Below are 18,972 nucleotides of genomic sequence, written 5' to 3' on the forward strand. Positions count from 1 at the left end.
ATGGATGGATGGATGGATGGATGGATGGATGGATGGATGGATGGATGGATGGATGGATGGATGGATGGATGGATGGATGGATGGATGGATGGATGTTGCTGAAAAATATTAGTAGCCAGAGTATCAAATACTAGCTCTTCATTTGCAAAATATCTGGAAAAATAACTTTTTATATTTTCATTCTCTTTTTATTTTCAAAATTTTAACTTCTAAAAAAAAAACACAACCCAATAAAATTACTATCGTCTGTTTCTTTGTTATTGCTGTTTTTTGTGATGTCAATCATTGCACGGTGGAGACACGGACGCGACTAGGCAGCAGGGTCTCTAACATGAGGAGTTGGACGTTATAGTACGAAAAACAAGAAGTCAAGACAGCTTGTGAAGGCAGCAGTAATACAGGAAAGATGACTTGGCTCCTTCTAAATAAAACAACAATATGAAAGTTGACGAGCTGGATAAATGATTAACATGAACTGGTTTCCCTAAAAAAATCTGATTCAAATTTTGCAAATAAACAAATAAAATAAAAACCTGACTTCCTTTTTGCGTCATATAACTATAGAGAAAAAGAAAACAAAATTAGCACAAAAAGAAAGAGAAAAATCTTCAGCCACCTCTGAGTTAAACTAAACTATTCTAATTAATTATTAAGATCACCTTGCTCATCTGGGTTTTCATGTTACAAGAGAGAAACAACAAATAGTAAGGTTAGAATAGAGGCATTGGATGCTAATGAATTTGAGAAAATAAACAAAAATCCCTTTAGGCTCCGTTCAAACAAGATGGCGTGTAAACATCACCCTTACGACCACGGCTGATATGTACTGTAGCTCCTTTTTATAGGCAACAACTAACTTAAGGCTTTGATGCTGTTGCTGATAGTTAACATATGATGCAAATTTAATTTCTTGCTCCAACACAGACAGACACACACATCTTTACCAACCAAAGTACTTATGTCTGTTCGGAAGTTTTACAAAGTTGATCTAGTTGTCATAAAGCAGTCAAAATAGCCTCTGTGTTCACTACCAGAAGCTGCACGTGATGAATGGGAAGAACACCGGAATTAATGTAAATCTTTGGTTCAATTTAAATTATACTGTTGAGGCAGGATTTGGTAGGATTACATAAATCAGATTTTAAAACAAGTATGAAATATGAATGAAAAAAGGTTGATCTTTTTTTGAAGAATGCATTTAAAACCAACATTGACTTAAATTTGAGATAATATCCTCAAAGATTTTCTGCTTACATGTTATACAGAAATAATACAAAACTCAAAAGAAACTAATAGATTATATACTCTACTGAATTCACACAGTGCTGTTTGGTCGCTTTAGAGAACGAGCCTTCTTGCGTGAGGCTATTATTTTGAAAGTATCAACCGGATGCGGAAACCTTTACCTGTGATAAATTACATGGTGATAATTGTAAGCGCAACCCGGCGGAGCAGTCAGAGTCGCGCTGGCTCCACTGAGAAGTTCAGCTCTTCGGGGAGCGGCGTCCTCTCACTTTCTACAGAGAAATAAAACGTCGTTTGGAGTAAACACATATTTCATCTCGTGGTCTTGACCAGAACGCCGTATTTGTTAAAGACTTCGGTCGGGCGACGCTCTACGGTCACGTCTGTCCTCAGTCATAGCGTCTGCTTAGCGTTGAAATAACGCTATAAAAAGAGGAGGGGAAATAACCCTTTTTTCCCCCTAGTTGCTGAATGAAACTTTCTATCATTCCCCACGGAAGGAGCGAAGACGCGCCAGCGGGTTACTGAGGATAAAGCGAGCCGGAGGACGGGGCGGACCGCTGGATGGGACTAAGATGCTCGCTCCGCTCAAGTTCCAGGTCGGGAGGTTAGCAACCATGTCAGCGGGGGTTCGTTTTGGGAAATGATTGCTGGGCAGCACCGACGGTAAAATAATGGTCAGAAGATGCCTAGTAACGTTCAAACCCTTCAGGTAAGAATAACAAAAAGAAGGAAAAAATGTGCTTTGTCTTTAGCTTTGTTTGCTTTATGTCTACATTTCAGCTGTATTCCGATTGTTGTTGTTTTTTTTTATCTCTTTGGGTTTTTCTGCTCACCGCTTTCATGAATTGTTAGCCTTAGTTGGGAAGCTTATAATGCAATGCGTTGGGTTGTGGAGTGAAGGTGTGTGCATGTGGACTCCAGATGTTTTAGTTTGCCATCCAGATGATTTAAAACCGCCTCCATATGGAGACACCGACAACAAACAGCTGCAAACAGGGAATTAAGTCTTGTTCTGTAAATAAGGCTGTGCTCCGACTCACTTCCTGACTGTGCGGACAGCTCTCTGCTGCCAGTGTGCGTGGCTCCTGTAGTACTTTACATGCACACACGATAACCTAAAGAGTTGATACTTTATTGCTCTAACCATCCTCCATTAAAAGGCCTTGTTATTTCATACATACACTGATTAACCACAACCTTTAAAGCCAGTGGGGGGTAAAGAGGAGACGGAGTCTTTCAAACCAGCTGCACTTTAGAGCAGAGGTCTCTGACTGCATTCCTCTAGAGCCGGAGTCCTGCAACTTTTAGATGTGTCCCTTGTCCTACATACTTGAATTACATGGTGACTCTGCATCACTAGCCTGCTGTCGAGCTCTACACAGCTCTGCTAATGAGTTCATATCAGAGCCAGGTGTGCTGAAGCAGAGAGACATTTAAAGGTTGCAGGACTCTGGCTCTTGAAGAATGCAGTTTGACACCACTGCTTTAGAGGATTAAATGAATGCATGATAAAAACTAATTATCTAAAGTGGGAGTCGTCCATCTCCACAGTGCTTAGGGTTAGGCTACCAGCTCCGAAGTCCAAAGAAGCAATATTGAGTTGACTGCTTAATTTCTCTTAATATAACACTGTGTTTTTGAAGTAATTTCGTCTTTACATTCAAAACAAAAGCTTTTTAGTATTTTGGAATTTAATGTGACAGGCCTGCACAATGCGCTTCATGGAGTATGTGACGAATAAATGGGTTTTCAACATTTTCCTTACAAACAAACATCCATATAGTCTGGCATGTGTTTGCATTTAGACAACCAACTGTCTTCACAAATCACATTGTCAGTGATTTGTAATTAATGCACGTTTTTCTTAGTAAAAATCCAGCTGTTCTGTGTAGTCCTCATTATCAGGAAGACGAAGGAACGCTGCGGGCAGGACTCAGGGACAGAAACATGTAGAAGAAGAACGTGGCAGTGCAAAATGTTGTCCTGTTGGGGGACATTTGTCACTGCGCATCAACACCTCCACTGAGAAATACGGTAGAGGCAGTACCATCCTAGGGGGATTCTTTTCTTCAGCAGGGGAAGAAAATCTGATCAGAGTTGAGAAGCAGATGGTTGGAGCTAAATACTGGGAAGTCTTGTAGGAAAACCTGGCAGAGACTGTGAAATAATCCAGACTGAAGCAGAGGTTCTGTTTCCAGGAGGAAAACCACTGAGAAATGTACAGTCAACATCTAAATGGAGGGTGTCCTGCAACTTTTAGATGGGTCCTTGCTTTAACACACCTGAGTCAAAAATCAGGTCATTAGCAGGACTCTGGAAAACATGATTGCAAACTGACGAGGTAATTCAGGCATTTGACTCAGGTGTGTTGGACCAAGGACACATATAAAAGTTGTGCAACACCGGTTCTTGGACTGGAGTTGAATATCCATGTATTAAGGTTTTGTTCCAAAGCATATCCAGATGTTACAATGGACCAGTCTAAGTCCAAACCCAAATCCAAACGGGAATCTGTGGCAAGACTTCAAACCAAACAAGCTTTCAGTCTGACTGAGCTTGTGGTATTCGGCAGAGATAAATGAGCAAACATTTCATTTCTAGATGTGCAAAGCTGGTTGAGACGTAACCCATAAGATTCGCAGCGGCAATTAGATTGAATGATGCTTCTGCACAGTATTGACTCAGACCAATACAGTTGCATGTCACAATTTTCTTATTTTTGTTTGCAAAAATAACTGCAAAATATGTGTTATTTTTCTTCCATTTCAGACATATGCAGTCATTTGTACTCTTCCAAATGAAATGCATCATTAAGCTGTTTAAAAAACTGGAAAACATTTGTTGAGCATAGATACTGCTACGGGAACGTATGGTTGTAGGAGTCGCAATGAATGAAGACTTGTCAGCGTTGCTTGATTGTTGATTCCTACACTTGATTAAACCAAAACATGTTTCAGAATGCAGCCTGGCATGCACAAACTCCAAGTAATTCACTCCTTCCTTTCATGCTATGAATTTAGGACAGTTTTGGTTGCAGGGACAGTTCATGAAAAATCAGCGCGACCAAAACCTACAACAGCGCTCCCACATGCCGCGTAAAATACTTCTGGAGGCAAAATCTGATAAATCTTGGTGTGCGGGGAAGCCTGATGGCTGATGGCACATCTCTGCCTCTGATCCAATTATAGAGAGCCGAGCATTTAGTTTAAGCCTGTTAATTAAAGTCTCGTCAGGCAGGACCAGGACCTAATCCTTTCATATCACCTATCTAAGGCCACTTTAGAAAACCAGCTAAATGATATTAGAAGAAAACGATTACCCTCGGACACCATCAGACCAGCTGTGGCACACCCACACTAGCTGCTGCCTTTGTCCCTGCTCTAAATACATATATCCACACAGGAACCAAACAACTATTCATTTGCCGCAAATGTTATGCTAAGAAAATTACACTTAGCTGAAAAATGAGCCCTTTGTACCGTGTCCTCTGTGCAACCTTTTCTATCTTTTCAAACCTTTTCCTACGAGTCTTAAGATTTTTTTCTTCTTCTCAATAATCCATTTCACAGAGGATGATGATAAAAAGCAAATAATAGATCTGCTGAAGTGAGAAAAACAGGTGCTCTAGGTGAGGTCAGCGACTTTAATTTGCAGCTTTCACACGCTTTATGTGGACAGCAGATGGTCGTACCATAAATGCGTAATCCACGCAGGTCTAAAAATTTCTGGATCGTGGCCTCATATTGATGTCGAATAATCTCTGAATTATAATCGCTATATTGGCTGGAGTTGCTGTGCTGGTTCTCTTTGACTCTTTGAAATTGATTGAGCTATTCTAATACATTCCTCAAAATTCCTGGTAGCAGATTGTATTATATTCCCGTTTCCTAGGAGAGGAAGAGAGGTAAATGAGAGAGCTCAGTAACCGATGAGATACTTTACAACTTTGACGTAAGCACTCGTGTTTTTGTCTGTTGTGTGCGAGTGCGTGAGTAAAGAATTACTACAACCAGAAGTGCTCATTGACATGCTGGTACTTTGATTTTTAAATCCACTTAGTGAAATCTAGAGAGCGTAATGTCTGTAGTTACATAAGGTTGGCTAACAACCAGATTCTGACAACTACAGTCATACCTGAATAACTGCAATTATGACAAGAAGAGTTTTAGGGCATCTCTCCTTCAGCTTTGCATATCCAAAGGATGAAATTATGTTTCTGCAAAAAATAAAAAATAAATATAAGAGAAAAGCTCCAGTTCAGTCAGAGTGGATAGTGAGTATCTATGAACCTCAATGTTCAGGTCTTCCTATGGACTCATAATTGTATTAAATTCTGGACTTTGACTGGGCTAATCAAACACACACATATGTTTTGATCCAAGCCATCCTGGCTGTATGTTCTGGGTTGTTGTGCTCAATCAAAAATACATTCAAAATAAAAGCCAGTTGTTATACACAGAACCAGAAAGTAAACAGAGGTTTTACATTAATGTGGCTCCAGTTATTGTTGATTCATGACTGGTTCTATAATAAATAACTCTAAGGAAGCAGTTTCCACAGCTAAGTTTGTTCTTTCTGTTGCTCTTTGCAATTTTCTGTCACTCGACCCAGACAAATCTTTGTTTTGTGATCCCTGTTAAGAGATCTCTAAATATTTCCAGCATTCAATATGTGGTGAATTTACTTAAACACAAAAATGATAGTGAGCTACTGTTATTCTAGTCTTAATCCAACTTTTTATTACTGTGGAAGTTCAATGGTTTAATTTTGTCCTAAAGTATCCTGAGTGAAATTAGCTCAAAATTGTTAACATTTTTAATGATGGTTTGTTTATATGAGCCTGCTGCCAATATTATTTCTTTTGGACCAGTAAAGACTAGATATATGGTTAACTACAACACACATCATTTCATGGGTTATTGTTCTGAGCTGTGGATGGAAACCCATTTCTTGCAGCATCAACAATGGTGAAAAAAATGTCCTCTGACGTTTTGCGTGACTTTGCTTGCTTACCCTTCCAGAAAGTGCCATCAGGCGTTACAGAGGACCGCTCAACAGCCCTGACTGCTTCTTATTATGAATAATTCATTTTTGTTCCTGGGTTAAGATTTAAGCTATTGCCACAAAATTCTAATTGTTCTCAGCTTTTTGTCATTGTGTACATTTCTGTTTCTGCTCTAGTTTATTGCTCTACATCTGGATATTTACAGTGCTATACAAAAGTTTTCATATCAAACGTACTTTTGTTTTTTCAATCCAGTTTGGCTACAATCGTATCTTTTTTGGATAGCTTTTAATTTTTTATTTTTTTTAGAAGAAATCTGAAAAGTGTCAACATTTAAATATGAGCTTTTATGAAACTATTGCTTTACACTTCCAGATAGACCTGATGCTTGAAGGTTTATGTCTACTATTTACAAAAATTTATATTCACTTATTAGGGGATTTCTATAGGTATTTAGCGGTCTCTGTATTTTACTTTGAGGTATGGGATTAAGTTATATCCAGGGCTCATTTTTAGGTTTTTTAGTGTTTTTGGTGGGGTGGGAGGGCATTGAAAATCACCGTGCCATTTTCCCTCCTCTTTACAATTATACAGTCTAGCACAGCTTCTCACAGTCCTTCAACTGCTTTCTCTTGCTTCGGTAAGCGGTGGAGCAGTAAGCATTTTAAAAGCAGGATTTGACTCGTTAGTCATGGAGGCCGACTGGCATTTTGTTCACTGGATGAAAATCCCAGGCAGCTTTTCCTCCCTGTTTCACTGAACAGTCTTAACATAATAAGATAACCCTTGATCCATAGATGCTGTACAGAGTATCCTAAGTAGGGCAGGAATTAAAAGACCTTTCAGGTCTTTTTAAATCAAAGATCTCAATCCCTTAAGATCTGAACCTCAGAGTCTTATTTTCTATTCTATTATGGGCTGTAAGAGCCTTTTAAATATAAGATCTACGCTGCAAAGAAGAGCTGAGCAGAAGTTACTGTCCTACAGGCTGGCCTGGATTTGAGCCAATATTCCAGATGTGTGATTAGTGTATCAATGTGTGAATCCAGATTAAAGCTGCAGTAGGTAACTTTTATGATTTAATAAAAAAAAAAAGTTTTTTAATTTCTTAAAACTGTCACCATGTCATAGCAGTGTAGCATGAGGCATATTTCTGAAAAGGTCAATCTCCTCCATCTTTCTTGTGGTCCTTCTGACACTTGCAGAAATTCACAGCTATCAAACACACGTGTATGTGCTGCAGCTTTGCTAATGGCAGAGAAACAATTTACCGTTACGGGAAAATTGTTTCTCTGTCGTCATCGGTGGCCATTTTTACTAGCCTGGGAAAGAGCTGTACCATAGCAGAGAGCAAGAGGGAAGCTGAGCAGCGCGTACCCAACTGGGGGGAAGGCTAACACATAAAGTTTTCCTAAGACATGACGTAATTGTCTTTGAAAGCCTTTGGATGGGAGAGTCCATACATTCCTTTCCAGCGTACATTTTTTCCCGCAGGACTCCATCCTTTCAGATCTTCAGCACAGCTTGAAATTACAATTGAGATGCAATTATAATTCTTCTTGATTACTTTTGAATCCTGTGTTTTTCTGCATCAACTGCAACTTACCGTATATTAGATGTTTGTCTCTCTCACCAACACAATAAAAACAAAGAAGAAAAGAGAATTGACATGCTTGTTTTGAACTCTACATGTGCAAGGCTTTCCAAATGTATTCACATACCTAGAACTGCCTCATATTATGTCAATATTATAACCACAACAAGCTGTAAAGTTGTATTTTATTGGGTTTTTATGTGAAGGTCCAACACAAGGGCATCATAATGGAAGTGCCTATTTATGAGGTAGTGGGAAATTATTCCAGAGAGTGCTTTTTTTTTCTTCCTTCAGCGGTGAAAAATGTGGTTCAGCTGCAAACCTACCGAGGCCGTGTGCACTCAAATCTGGTCTTTGTGAGAGAAAAAAAAGAAGACAAACGGTTGAAAGAAAGACATGAACATGACATCATGTTCATGTCTTCAGCTTTGTCATAAAACAGCGGGGGGACATGAGAAACAAGTGGAACAACATGTTCTGTTCAGATCAGACCAAAATGAAAGTTCATGCAAAATGCTATGTGCCTTAGGCATAAAATCCCACTTAAGAGTGACACTGCACATGACCCTTACAGACCTCCTACAGTGAAAATGTAGTGGAAGCATCATACTCCATGGAGAACACAGAGATGGAAACTTATCAGACTGAAAGAGAAAACAGGTACAGCTAAAAATGGGGAACAGAGCCTGCTAGAAGGCACAAAGGACTACCAACAACCAAGCAAGAGCAGAAACAGAATGGTTTGTATCAAAGTATGTTCATGTGTTGGAATGGCCCAGTCAAAGTCTACAACTAAATCAAGTGAAGAACCAAAGACTTTAAAAAATATGCTAACAGGTGTTCTCCCTCCAGTCTGAATGTACTCAGGCTTTTCCTTAAAAGGAGATTGGTGAAGAATTTCAGTTCCGTTTTATTCTGATTCATTTCAGCCTGTAGACTTGCAGCAGCAATCAGTTTTGAAAAGTGTAAATACATGAAGCTGAGTTCAAATCCACATCACGTTGCTCAGAAATGTATTCGAGTCATTTTGTTTAAACGCCGTATCCTCGTACTTTCACTTCACAAATATTTGGTACTTCATGACCAAATATCGCTGTATCAAATTATGGTCAAAATACATCCAATTTGTGATTGTAACATCAAGAAATATGTTAGTTTAATGGGTGTAGCTACTATGTCCAGTAAATACATTTACCTTTTGCCATCTTTCATGTGATCTCGCTCTCCTCTCGTGTGTTGCAGGATATTTGTGGTGGGAGTGGGCTTCTTCAGCCTGTGTTTTTTAATGACCTCTCTGGGGGGGCAGTTCTCAGCCAAGAGACTGGGAGACTCGCCATTCACCATCCGTACAGAAGGTAATGACAAGTGGTGTGTTTGTGTGTGACCAGATGCATTTCTCTGACTGCATGTGCATCTTAACTGCACGATTATGCTAACCATGTCTGCATGTATGACATAATTTAACCACGGCTATCTACGTCTCCAATTATGTAGAAAACAGGATGTTGAAAATATTACTTAAAAACAGTCTGTACTGTGGATAAGATCCTGGCCATGATGATGTGGATTTATCATTTATAATACTCCTCCTTTCCCTGCTACCACACACATATCTTTTAATTATAATGCTTACCGCTGATGAAAACACGTTTACAATTAGAATAATTAAAGTTTCTGCTTCCCTTACATATATATTTTGTCTCATTTCAACATGTTTTATTGGGTTTTACATGCTAAACTAATACAAATTGGTGGTGTTTTTTTATGAAGTTGAAGAAAGTCATTTCAACTGAAAAAAATAAGTATTTAGCTGATAATTGTTGTCATTTAAAGTTAGGGTTGCTGAGCATAAATGCAAACCACACAGATTTACTTTCTCATGTTTTCATTTTTCCTCCATTTTACAATCCTGCAGTACTTCGAGTTGGTCTGTTGCATAAAACCTCTATAACATTTTGTAGCGTTATGTGACAAAATGTACAAATGCTGAACGGATAGAAATACTTCTTCCAGGCTCTGCATTAAGCCAAAAGCTACCTCTAATGTGTTTCTCTTCTCGTTATTTAGTCACCAGACCATAGAAGTCGTAGTTCTCCTTCAGCAAAAATCAAAACTCACTAGTGTGATGTCATTTTACATCGGCGATAAATCACATGACCAAAAGCGTGGGCTGGATGGTATGGCAAAGATGAAGGACTCCTGATGTAATCTCCTGCTGTGAGAGGTGTGAAGATTGAAAGTCAGAGGTCACGTTTTATGGAAGCCAGTCGGTTCTCACCAGGACTTGTTAGAATAAGAAGCATGGAGGGCATTTCCACATGTTTGCTGCATGTTTGCATCCCCAGCAGCCAGCCGAGGGTCAGTGTGAGTAGGTGTTGGAGAGACTGCAGAAGATGGAACAAGTGCTGTTTCAGAGTGAATCATTCAGCTGTTTGTGCACATGAACTTGATGTCTTTCAGAAAGAAATATATTAAAGCTTGCAGCTGTGTGTGCGTGTGTGCGTGTGCGTGTGTGTGTGTGCGTGTGCGCGTGCGTGTGTGTGTGTGTGTGTGTGTGTGTGTGTGTGTGTGTGTGTGTGTGTGAGCAATAGAGCGACATGGGGATGAATGGCTATGTGTGTGTGTTGGGCAAAGCCATTTGGGTTTACAGTTATAAATTGAGATTTCTGAATCTGAGAGATAAATTAGGATTCATGTGTGCGAGTCAGTGTTTGAGTAAAACGTGCTTGATTAATCAGCCATTCATGTGTTGCAGCAGGAGAAGACATCTGGAGCAAGCTCATTAAAAGCTGCACACTCTCCAGCTGCATCCACCCAAAGGAGTTAACTGTGTGTGTGTGACTGTGTGTGTTGATGTACATTTTGTTTTTACCACTTATGTGCTTAAATAACTAAAAGCTATGTACAAATGACGCTCCTGCATCTGTATCTGCTTCACTTGGGTGAATTTGTCTGCAAGTTCCCCAATGCTTCTCCACTCCCCTCTACGCACGTCTCGGGAGTCCACTACGTTTCCTGCCTTCTTCCTCTCGTGTGCGTGTGTGTGTGTGTGTGTGTGTGTGTGTGCGTGCGTGTGTGTGTGCCCGTTCACGGGTGTTTGTGATGAGATGGCTGGAAATTGGCTGTTAAATGGGGCGACGGCAGCAATGTGGGACAAGATTGAAAGCAGGGAGACCGAGAGACCGATCCATCTGCTCCCTGCAATATCAGCTCCGCAAAACAACTGGCCTTTGCATTAGGCCGCTACTCGCCACCTGCAGTGCAGTACACACACACACACACACACACACATACACATGCGCACATGTGTATGTGTGTGTGTGTGTGCTCATCTATTAATTGGTCATTTTGGTTATAACTTTGGATAGTGACAAAACGGCTGGAGTGCACCTGTAGAAAAATCTTAATACTCAAATGGAGACCAAAGCACTAAAACAGACAATACATTTGTTTTAATTGCCATATTAAATCTTTCTGCAGATTTCCTTGTTATGAGCTTGTAACTTTAAAAAGAACAAATGAGATTTTCAGAAATCAGGATAGTGGAGTTGAAACATTGCAGATATGTCAGCAGTCACTGGAGTGTCAGCAAGTTTTCCAGCAAGAGAGAAAGAGGTCAGAGAAACTGCTTGCAATATGAAGCTTTTTTCATATGTTGTTTTAATGCTAATCTTGATGGCTTGCTCTGTCCCTCCTGGCTGACAAACGACTCCTCGGCTCTTCTGACAAGAGTCTTAGTCATTCCAAAGTGCAACGGAAAAGCCTTTATGAAGCACATACTGTAGTTTCAATGTTCAGTGAATTGTCCCCTTGAAGACCTAATCACTTCCGAAAAAGCTGCTTATGTAGGTGCAAACTGTTTCTTTCATATCTTTATTGCTTCGCATTGTTGTGTTTTTCTTTTTCTTTTTTTGTCATTTTCAGTTTTACTGTTAAGATTTACATTTAGCTTCCATATCTGGTCACATATTAGAGTTAAGGATCTGATTCACTGGAAGCAGTTTGCAGACTGTCGCAAGATTCCTGCTTTTTTTATCCACATACAAACCTATGAAAGCTAATCACCAATAGATTGATTTCTGCTTTTTTTGTACTTGGATACATCTAACCACTTTTAATTACATACACAGATAAACCTTGTGAAAAGTAAACCATGAAACTTAATAACTTGTTCCATTTTTGGTGACAGCTGGTGTGAATTTCTTGTAATAATTGGAAATGAGTCTTTTGTATCACTGTGCAGTACTTTAGCTAAGCTCTTCTTTAAAGTCAGTCACTTCAAGTTCAAGCTAAAGCCTCTCAGATACTGAGTCATAACATCAGATTTAACTTTGGGCTTCAACTAGGCCATTCCAAAACCTTCCCTCCCACTCTCAGAGGCAGATTTCCTGGTTTACCTTGGATCATTTTCCTGCTGCATAATATCAATAATTGAAGGCTGGACTTTTTCCTTCACCATTTTCTGCTGAGGAGCAGAATTACAAGCACTGGAGTTTGGGAGCAAAATTTGACTTTTTATTATATTTGGTGAATACTTGTTTTTTGATTTAGAGATCATGGATGTTATTTTTTTGCTGAGCTTTTTTTTATTATTATTATTGCTAAATGATGCAAACTGGCTTGAAATGAGACAAGTGGAACTTGCAGAACCTTAGGTGTTTTGGATTCAGTTGTGACCTCCTGGATAAGTTTTAAAACGCACTTAAATTACAAATCATTGCTCCATGATTTGTATAAAGGTTCTCACTGTGAGCCATTGTCAACCAAACCATTAGAAGGACCTTTGCAGCCTTTTGGAAAACTTCTTGTGTTCTTGAAGTTTTTTTTGTTTGTTTTGTTTTTTTATTTAAAAAAAAAAAAAGTTGCTTTTTGAGTTGTGTTAGCCTGCCTCAGTTTGTAAGTGGATAAAAGTGTTTGTTGATCTTACAGTGACTGCTGAAATTGAAGGAAAATGTGGCTAATCATGGTTAATTAATAGTGAACCTGACTGAGCTATGATTGTTTGACATTAAAATTAGTTAGATATTCTGAAGGGTTTAAGTGTGACAGAAAAGCAGCAATGAAAGAAATCTGTAAATACTATTTTTATAATGCTGTACGTGGAATTTAATGGATTCCATCTCATACTCAGCCATTTGTGTGTGCATGCCACCGATTGTCAGCCACAATGTTGATGCTATTATTGCTTCTTACCTCGAGCTGCATTGATAGCAATTGTTTGGGCATTAGCTGCGTTTCGTTGCCACCTCTTGCGTCTGTGGATTATCAGCTTCCACCAGAGATTCAGGGTGCTGAGTCTTTGCTCAAATCCCCCCCCATCAAGAGCTGTGAGCCAGAGATGGACAAGTAAGGGCTCAATAGTGAAAATGAAAAAGTGGGGTTTTGTGGCGGGATGTGGGGAACGGAAATGTGTTTCTGTGTATCCGCGAGAAGCATTAAGGTTACATTGATCCCAAAAGAGTCAGAGAAGGATTTTGGCTAAGTTACTGTGGTCAAAAGCCTTGCATTAGAGCTTGTTATGACGTTTATTACACCAAGGACTGCTGGAAGTCCTGAAGCATGTCTCACAGCATTTATCTGTTCAAATATAAAGATTTAAGCTCTTCTTTCCAAATGGACACACATTTTATTAAAGTATTTGTCAATCAAATGGTAAAAATCATCCAAAATAGAAGCTGTTTGTTTAGTAATAATCCTGTGCTTAGTTTTAATCAGAGTCTCAGACTAATGACTGCTTGACTTGGATTAAAGTGACTACTGTCAGCTGGAAAAAGACTCATGCCTGTGAGAGATATTATGACTCATGTCCTGAGAGACGCTTGGTTTAGAATTTATACTGAATTATCAGTTCACAGATTTATGTTCCTTATTATTTATCTTACCCTTCTTACAGGTGATTTAAGGTTTTAACAATAAATCCAGCTCATAAGATGAAATTTTATCCAAATTTTGGGAGGAAACAGGAATACCCACGTGTTGTTTTCATACATTCATGCAACTCCTAAAATGCTAGTTTGTTCGAACTTAAACAAAAATCCCAAAAAGGGACTCATTTTTCATGTGAAAAATGTAAAATGGTGGTTAAATTCTCACAGCAAGGGATATATTTATTCATAAGTCATATTTTTCACAATAAAAATGCTCACCATCGCTGAAACACACATAACCGGCCTCACCAGCAGATGCTGGGCTGCTGCCAGTGAAAATCTGTTGGTTCGACTCAGACATGGGCTTCGTCTCCAGGGACGACGGCATCAGTGGGTTGTTGGTCTTGTACTGAAAGTGTTGCCAGAGAGTCATTAGCTATTCGTCAATACAGATGTCTTTCTCTGTGTTCAAGTTGAGTGGAGCCAATGTGGTCTCATTGGTCACGGTGTTTCTCTGTTACTAAACCCAAAAATTCATTTCTCTATCAAATGTGACTCCATTTAATGAGAAATAAGCAAGCTTTCAAACTGTATGAGATTTATTGGCAAAACTAATTTCCTTATTTTTCTAACTTTGTGGCAATTTCATTTATTTTGACCACCCTGAAAAATGTAGTGAACTTATAAACCAGATCTTTTTGTGAAGGATAATATCTCGCTGGTGCTGCTTATTTCCGCCGCACAGAAGAAGGGTTTCCATTCATAAATTAGCATAGTGCGCTATCTCAAAGTGCTTCAAATATACCAACAGCTTGTTTGACCTCACAGATTTGGCAGCTACTTGACTGCAGCGTTCCCAGTGCAGCAAACAGATAGCCGGATGTCTGTTGCTATGGTTGTAAAATCCAATGCAAGAAAAATAAGCAGATTTCAAAACATACAATAGTTCAAATGTTATGTTATTTTAGATTTCAAACAGTAAAGATGTAACCCTGTAGATCAGCATGGGTAAAAATTACATCCCAGTGTCAATAAAAACTATTCAGCCCATCAATATTTTACCCGTTTTATTGCTTTTACAAATCAATCATGATCAACTAAATTGGGCTCTTTTGATTAAAAAAACAAAACAAAACACCACCCAAAAAAACAATTTGACAAAGTGAAAACTTATTTCTGCATGTGTCAGTTAAATTAAAATACGTAATATAAAATAAGTGATTTCATAAAAACTCAGATGCATCTTTGGTTGCTATCAGGACCGTCGCTCCACCTGTGCACCTCACACCTTTTTGTAAGAGCGCAGCACCTGAGGAGGGGAATACTATTGATAGGAACTGTTTTCTCTTATGCACTAGTTTGCAGTTGACTAAACACCGCTGTGGAAGGTTTCACAGCAGTTTTGTTAAATACAGTAAAGCTACATTCTTTGACAGCAGACATCTTGCATCACACAGACAGCTTTTTACAGCTAGCATCAGTGAAGCACATCATACACCCCCACTCTTTTTTTTTCCATCTCCCACACTGGATGCTCATCTCCAAGGTACATTCCCTGCAGTTATGTTTCCTTCCCATCTCTTCATGTCGAACAAATCTGGCATGGCAATCTTCTTCTTGTCGCTGATGCTAGGTGCAGCTGGGGAGTCACTTAGGGAGTCCACTTTATCAGTGCAGTCATCGCCTCAGGGCTCTGAAAGGACTGTGTGTGTGTCTATCTGTGGGTTTAACAGTTTATGAGTCTCTCTGGATGACAGTATCAAATAAGTGCCAAATGTATAAGGTGGCCAAAAGTGAGCGAGTGGATGTGTTTTTGTGTGTTTGTTGGAGTTTGTTCCTGGGGGGAAAAAAAACAAAACATCTCCTTGTGTTTAAACTGATCTAAAATAAATCTTCCAAAATCCAAGATTTACTTTTATCACAGCTTTTTCAGTGTAATAGTAACTAGATAAGATACATTGGAAACTCTGGAGGAGCTGCAGAGATGTGCAGTTCAGGTGGGAGAATCTGTTTAAAGGACAACTGTTGGTTTTCTAGAAGTTGTTCAGAGCAGATTGGAACATGAAGAGCGCTAACGGCAGGCTAATCCTGGAATAAAACTAGTTAGAGACTGCCAGGTGCACTTTTACATTTTAACCATAAACTTCCAACCATGATGTAATGGTTTAAATACAAGCATATTATATGGCCTAATCAAAGCCCAGACTTAAATCCTATTGACAGTTTGTGGGATGATTCAACAGCTGACGTTCAAAGATGCAATCTGACGTGGCTTGACCCATTTTAGAAAGAAGGACAAAAGATTTCAGACTGGATATTTTCTAAGGAGGTAGCTGCTATTTGCAGCAGCAGTTCCAGTTAAAGCTAGATTATGTAACTTTTATGAAATATTTTTTACATATTTATTAAAGCTGTCACTATGTTCTGAAAGTATGGCACGAGACGGATAATCTGTGAAAACAATGATCTCCTCTGCCTTCTCTCAATGCTCCAAGTGCTAACTAGAAACAACCAATCAGAGCCCGGAGGCACGTCTTAGCACTTGTCAGTCACAATTTCGTGTGGCGCTGCTCATCTCTCTTCCCATTTCCCTTTCCTTTTTGCTACCGCTACATCTTTTTTCCCATCGGGAGATCCTGTTGTCCAGTGTTCCTGTAATACTCTGTTGTTGTTTTTTTTACCTTTAGCATGTTAGCATGAATTAAGACACTCCTCCTGGCTCTGATTGGCTGTTTTTGGTCGGGAGCTGTTAACTTGATCATTTAACAGATTATCTGCCTTATAACAAACTGTCACAACATGGTGAGAGCGTTAAATATGTAAAAAACATATTCTTAAGTTACATACTGCAGCTTTAAAGGTGGTTGGACAGAGTATTGACTCAGGAGGCTAAATGCACAAAAAAGCTTCATATTTTTGTATGAATAAATATTTAGAACATTATTTTTCATTATTCTACAATTAATTCACAGGTATTCACTATTTTGATCTGTCACATTAACTTACAATAAATTCAATGCGCTGATGCCAGTAGGAAATTGCTTTTTTCCTATAAAAAGGGAGAGACACGAGCAAATTCAACAGATTTTTTTTGCTCGGCACCTTGAAGCTGTGATTAATGGAGACCTCGGCTATAGTCGCTGGTGTTGGATTTGTAAATTAGGAAATCTCCTGTAGATGCAATTCAATACTTTACTTGTCAGCATACCATTAACAAGGCTTTCCAAATGATTTCTCTTGAAAAATCGCATTACTGCACGGACACGGGGAAGTGGATCAGAACTACACTGTCAGTAAATTTCAGAGCTAAAGTGTATAAATTACAACTTAAAGACTTCTTAATGGCAGCTTGGACAGAAGATATGTTGTTGCCTTCCTCCAGATTGCAGAGCTGCTCCCTGATCTGCTTCCAAAATTGAAGCCAGAAACAGCTAAGTGTTCTAATTAGAATAAAATGCAAATAAATTAACTTAACTGGATGGTTTAAATGGTTTACCTTCATTTCAAAGATAACTTTTTAGAAAGAAACAGTTAAGATAATATAATTACATTAAGACATTGTTTTTTATCATGTTATTCGTATATCTCATATATATATAAACAGAAAAAAATTGATCTCAAGCAGTGACATATTTCTGATTTTCACTCTAGATTTGACATTACCATGATAAGTTGGCAGAAAGTTTGGCTGCAAGAGTCCCTTCATACAGGACTCAGACCCAGCTTTGCTCTTCACCGTACAGTCTGACCTAGTACGGTGAGACTGTAATGTGCTAAATTTAGAAAACCTCCTTCTGTGTAAAATTTCTGTGTAAGATTTTCCACTTCTTTTTTTCCCTTCATCTTAAGACGCTCTCCTGATCCAAAAACCATTCTCTTTACACCAGCTGCACTTCTTGATTTCACAGTGCTTTGAAGAAAATATTCATTTCCACTGACCACAGCATCATGAAACCACCGAACACAGCAGACAGGTCAGGGACAACGTTGTAAAGAAGTTTAAAGCGCAGTAAAAGGTATAAAATATCAAGCAAGCTTTAAAGGTGTCACTGAACATTGATCATTACAGCATCTAAAAATGCCAATATTATGGCAGAAATGCAAACCTACCAAATAATGAAGGCCAGTTTTTGCTGAGTCTTTGTCTGTGTGGTGATGAAAACACAGCAGTTATCAACATCTAACTAACAAAGGGAAAACCTGCATTTCCCTGGGCCAAATGTTCTAAAAAATGTTTGGAGATGGATGACACGGGTGGCTTAGAAAACGGATGGTACGGTCCTGATGCCCCTGGTGATCCATTTTCACAACATGGAGCAACAGCTACAGGAAACACTTGTATTTAAATAGTTTAAATAACTTGGATTATTTTTCCATCTTGCCCCCGTTTCGTCTTATAACATTTCAAAACACAGCTTACAACCCTAGCTATAATCCAGTGATGTGAAATGCTAATCCTCAGAACTTTTTCCCACTTTTAATGTTTTGATCAGGAGCCTACTAGCATACTCTTCACACAAGTTTCAGAATCGAGCACAAAAGCATGTTCGGAGAGGCTTGTATCTTTCCACAACCCCTACTGCTAGTTTTGTTGACCCTCTTGGCAAACTTCAGCCAGATGACTGTAATATTTTCCAAATTGCTCATAGAAATGCGTAGACACGATGATTTAAAACCCTAGAAGATAGAACCTCTGCAGTCCTGACCTCAGTGCTTTCACCCTGAAGTAAACGAGAAACATCTCTATAGCCCATTATATTATAGTTATGTCTCATTGAAGGTTAATCTGCAGCAATATGCTGCCTCAGGTACCCAGCCTGTATCAAGCTGTCTGCAGGTTGCCAGGGCATCATTTCCTCTTCTGTGAGCTGTTTATTTCCTCTGCTCCTGACTCAGGTGTGCTCATGCTTTCCTTTCTATGGAAATGTCATATTGGTGCAGAGGTTTATGTCTCTTTTTTTTCTGACCGTTTGAAAAAAGCGTTGCATTGCATATTACATTTATCTTCCTCAGTTTGCCTATTAAGACGTTCAAATTGTATTTGCACATTTTTTTTAAAGGCTCCTGTGCATAAAAATAAAAATAATGTAAATTGATAATCTTTATGTTTATATAACAAATGATTCTGTCAAGCTGAAATCTGCGCAGGCTGATTATTTTTCATTGAACAGAGCAATGCACATATAAATAAGATTTGAAGGCTACGACGGTTCTGAACACAATGGTGAAATTAAACTGGCTGCGGTAGACATTGGTGG

General features: G+C 38.9%; 1 protein-coding gene across 2 annotated transcripts in view; it reads left to right on the forward strand.

The window, feature by feature from the left end:
* The first annotated feature begins 1,443 nt into the window (after positions 1 to 1,443).
* The window catches only part of LOC103467751 (alpha-1,6-mannosylglycoprotein 6-beta-N-acetylglucosaminyltransferase B-like), a 123,894-nt gene continuing 106,365 nt past the window's right edge, over positions 1,444 to 18,972 (forward strand). For both annotated transcript variants that reach the window (XM_008414418.2, XM_008414426.2), the window contains exons 1-2: positions 1,444 to 1,957; positions 9,090 to 9,202. In XM_008414418.2, coding sequence (XP_008412640.1) covers positions 1,920 to 1,957; positions 9,090 to 9,202 — 151 coding nt within the window. In that variant the 5' untranslated portion in view covers positions 1,444 to 1,919. The remainder of the gene's footprint in view (positions 1,958 to 9,089; positions 9,203 to 18,972) is intronic.

The sequence above is a fragment of the Poecilia reticulata genome, linkage group LG1 (genome assembly GCF_000633615.1).
Source record: "Poecilia reticulata strain Guanapo linkage group LG1, Guppy_female_1.0+MT, whole genome shotgun sequence".
Lineage (NCBI taxonomy): Eukaryota > Metazoa > Chordata > Actinopteri > Cyprinodontiformes > Poeciliidae > Poecilia > Poecilia reticulata.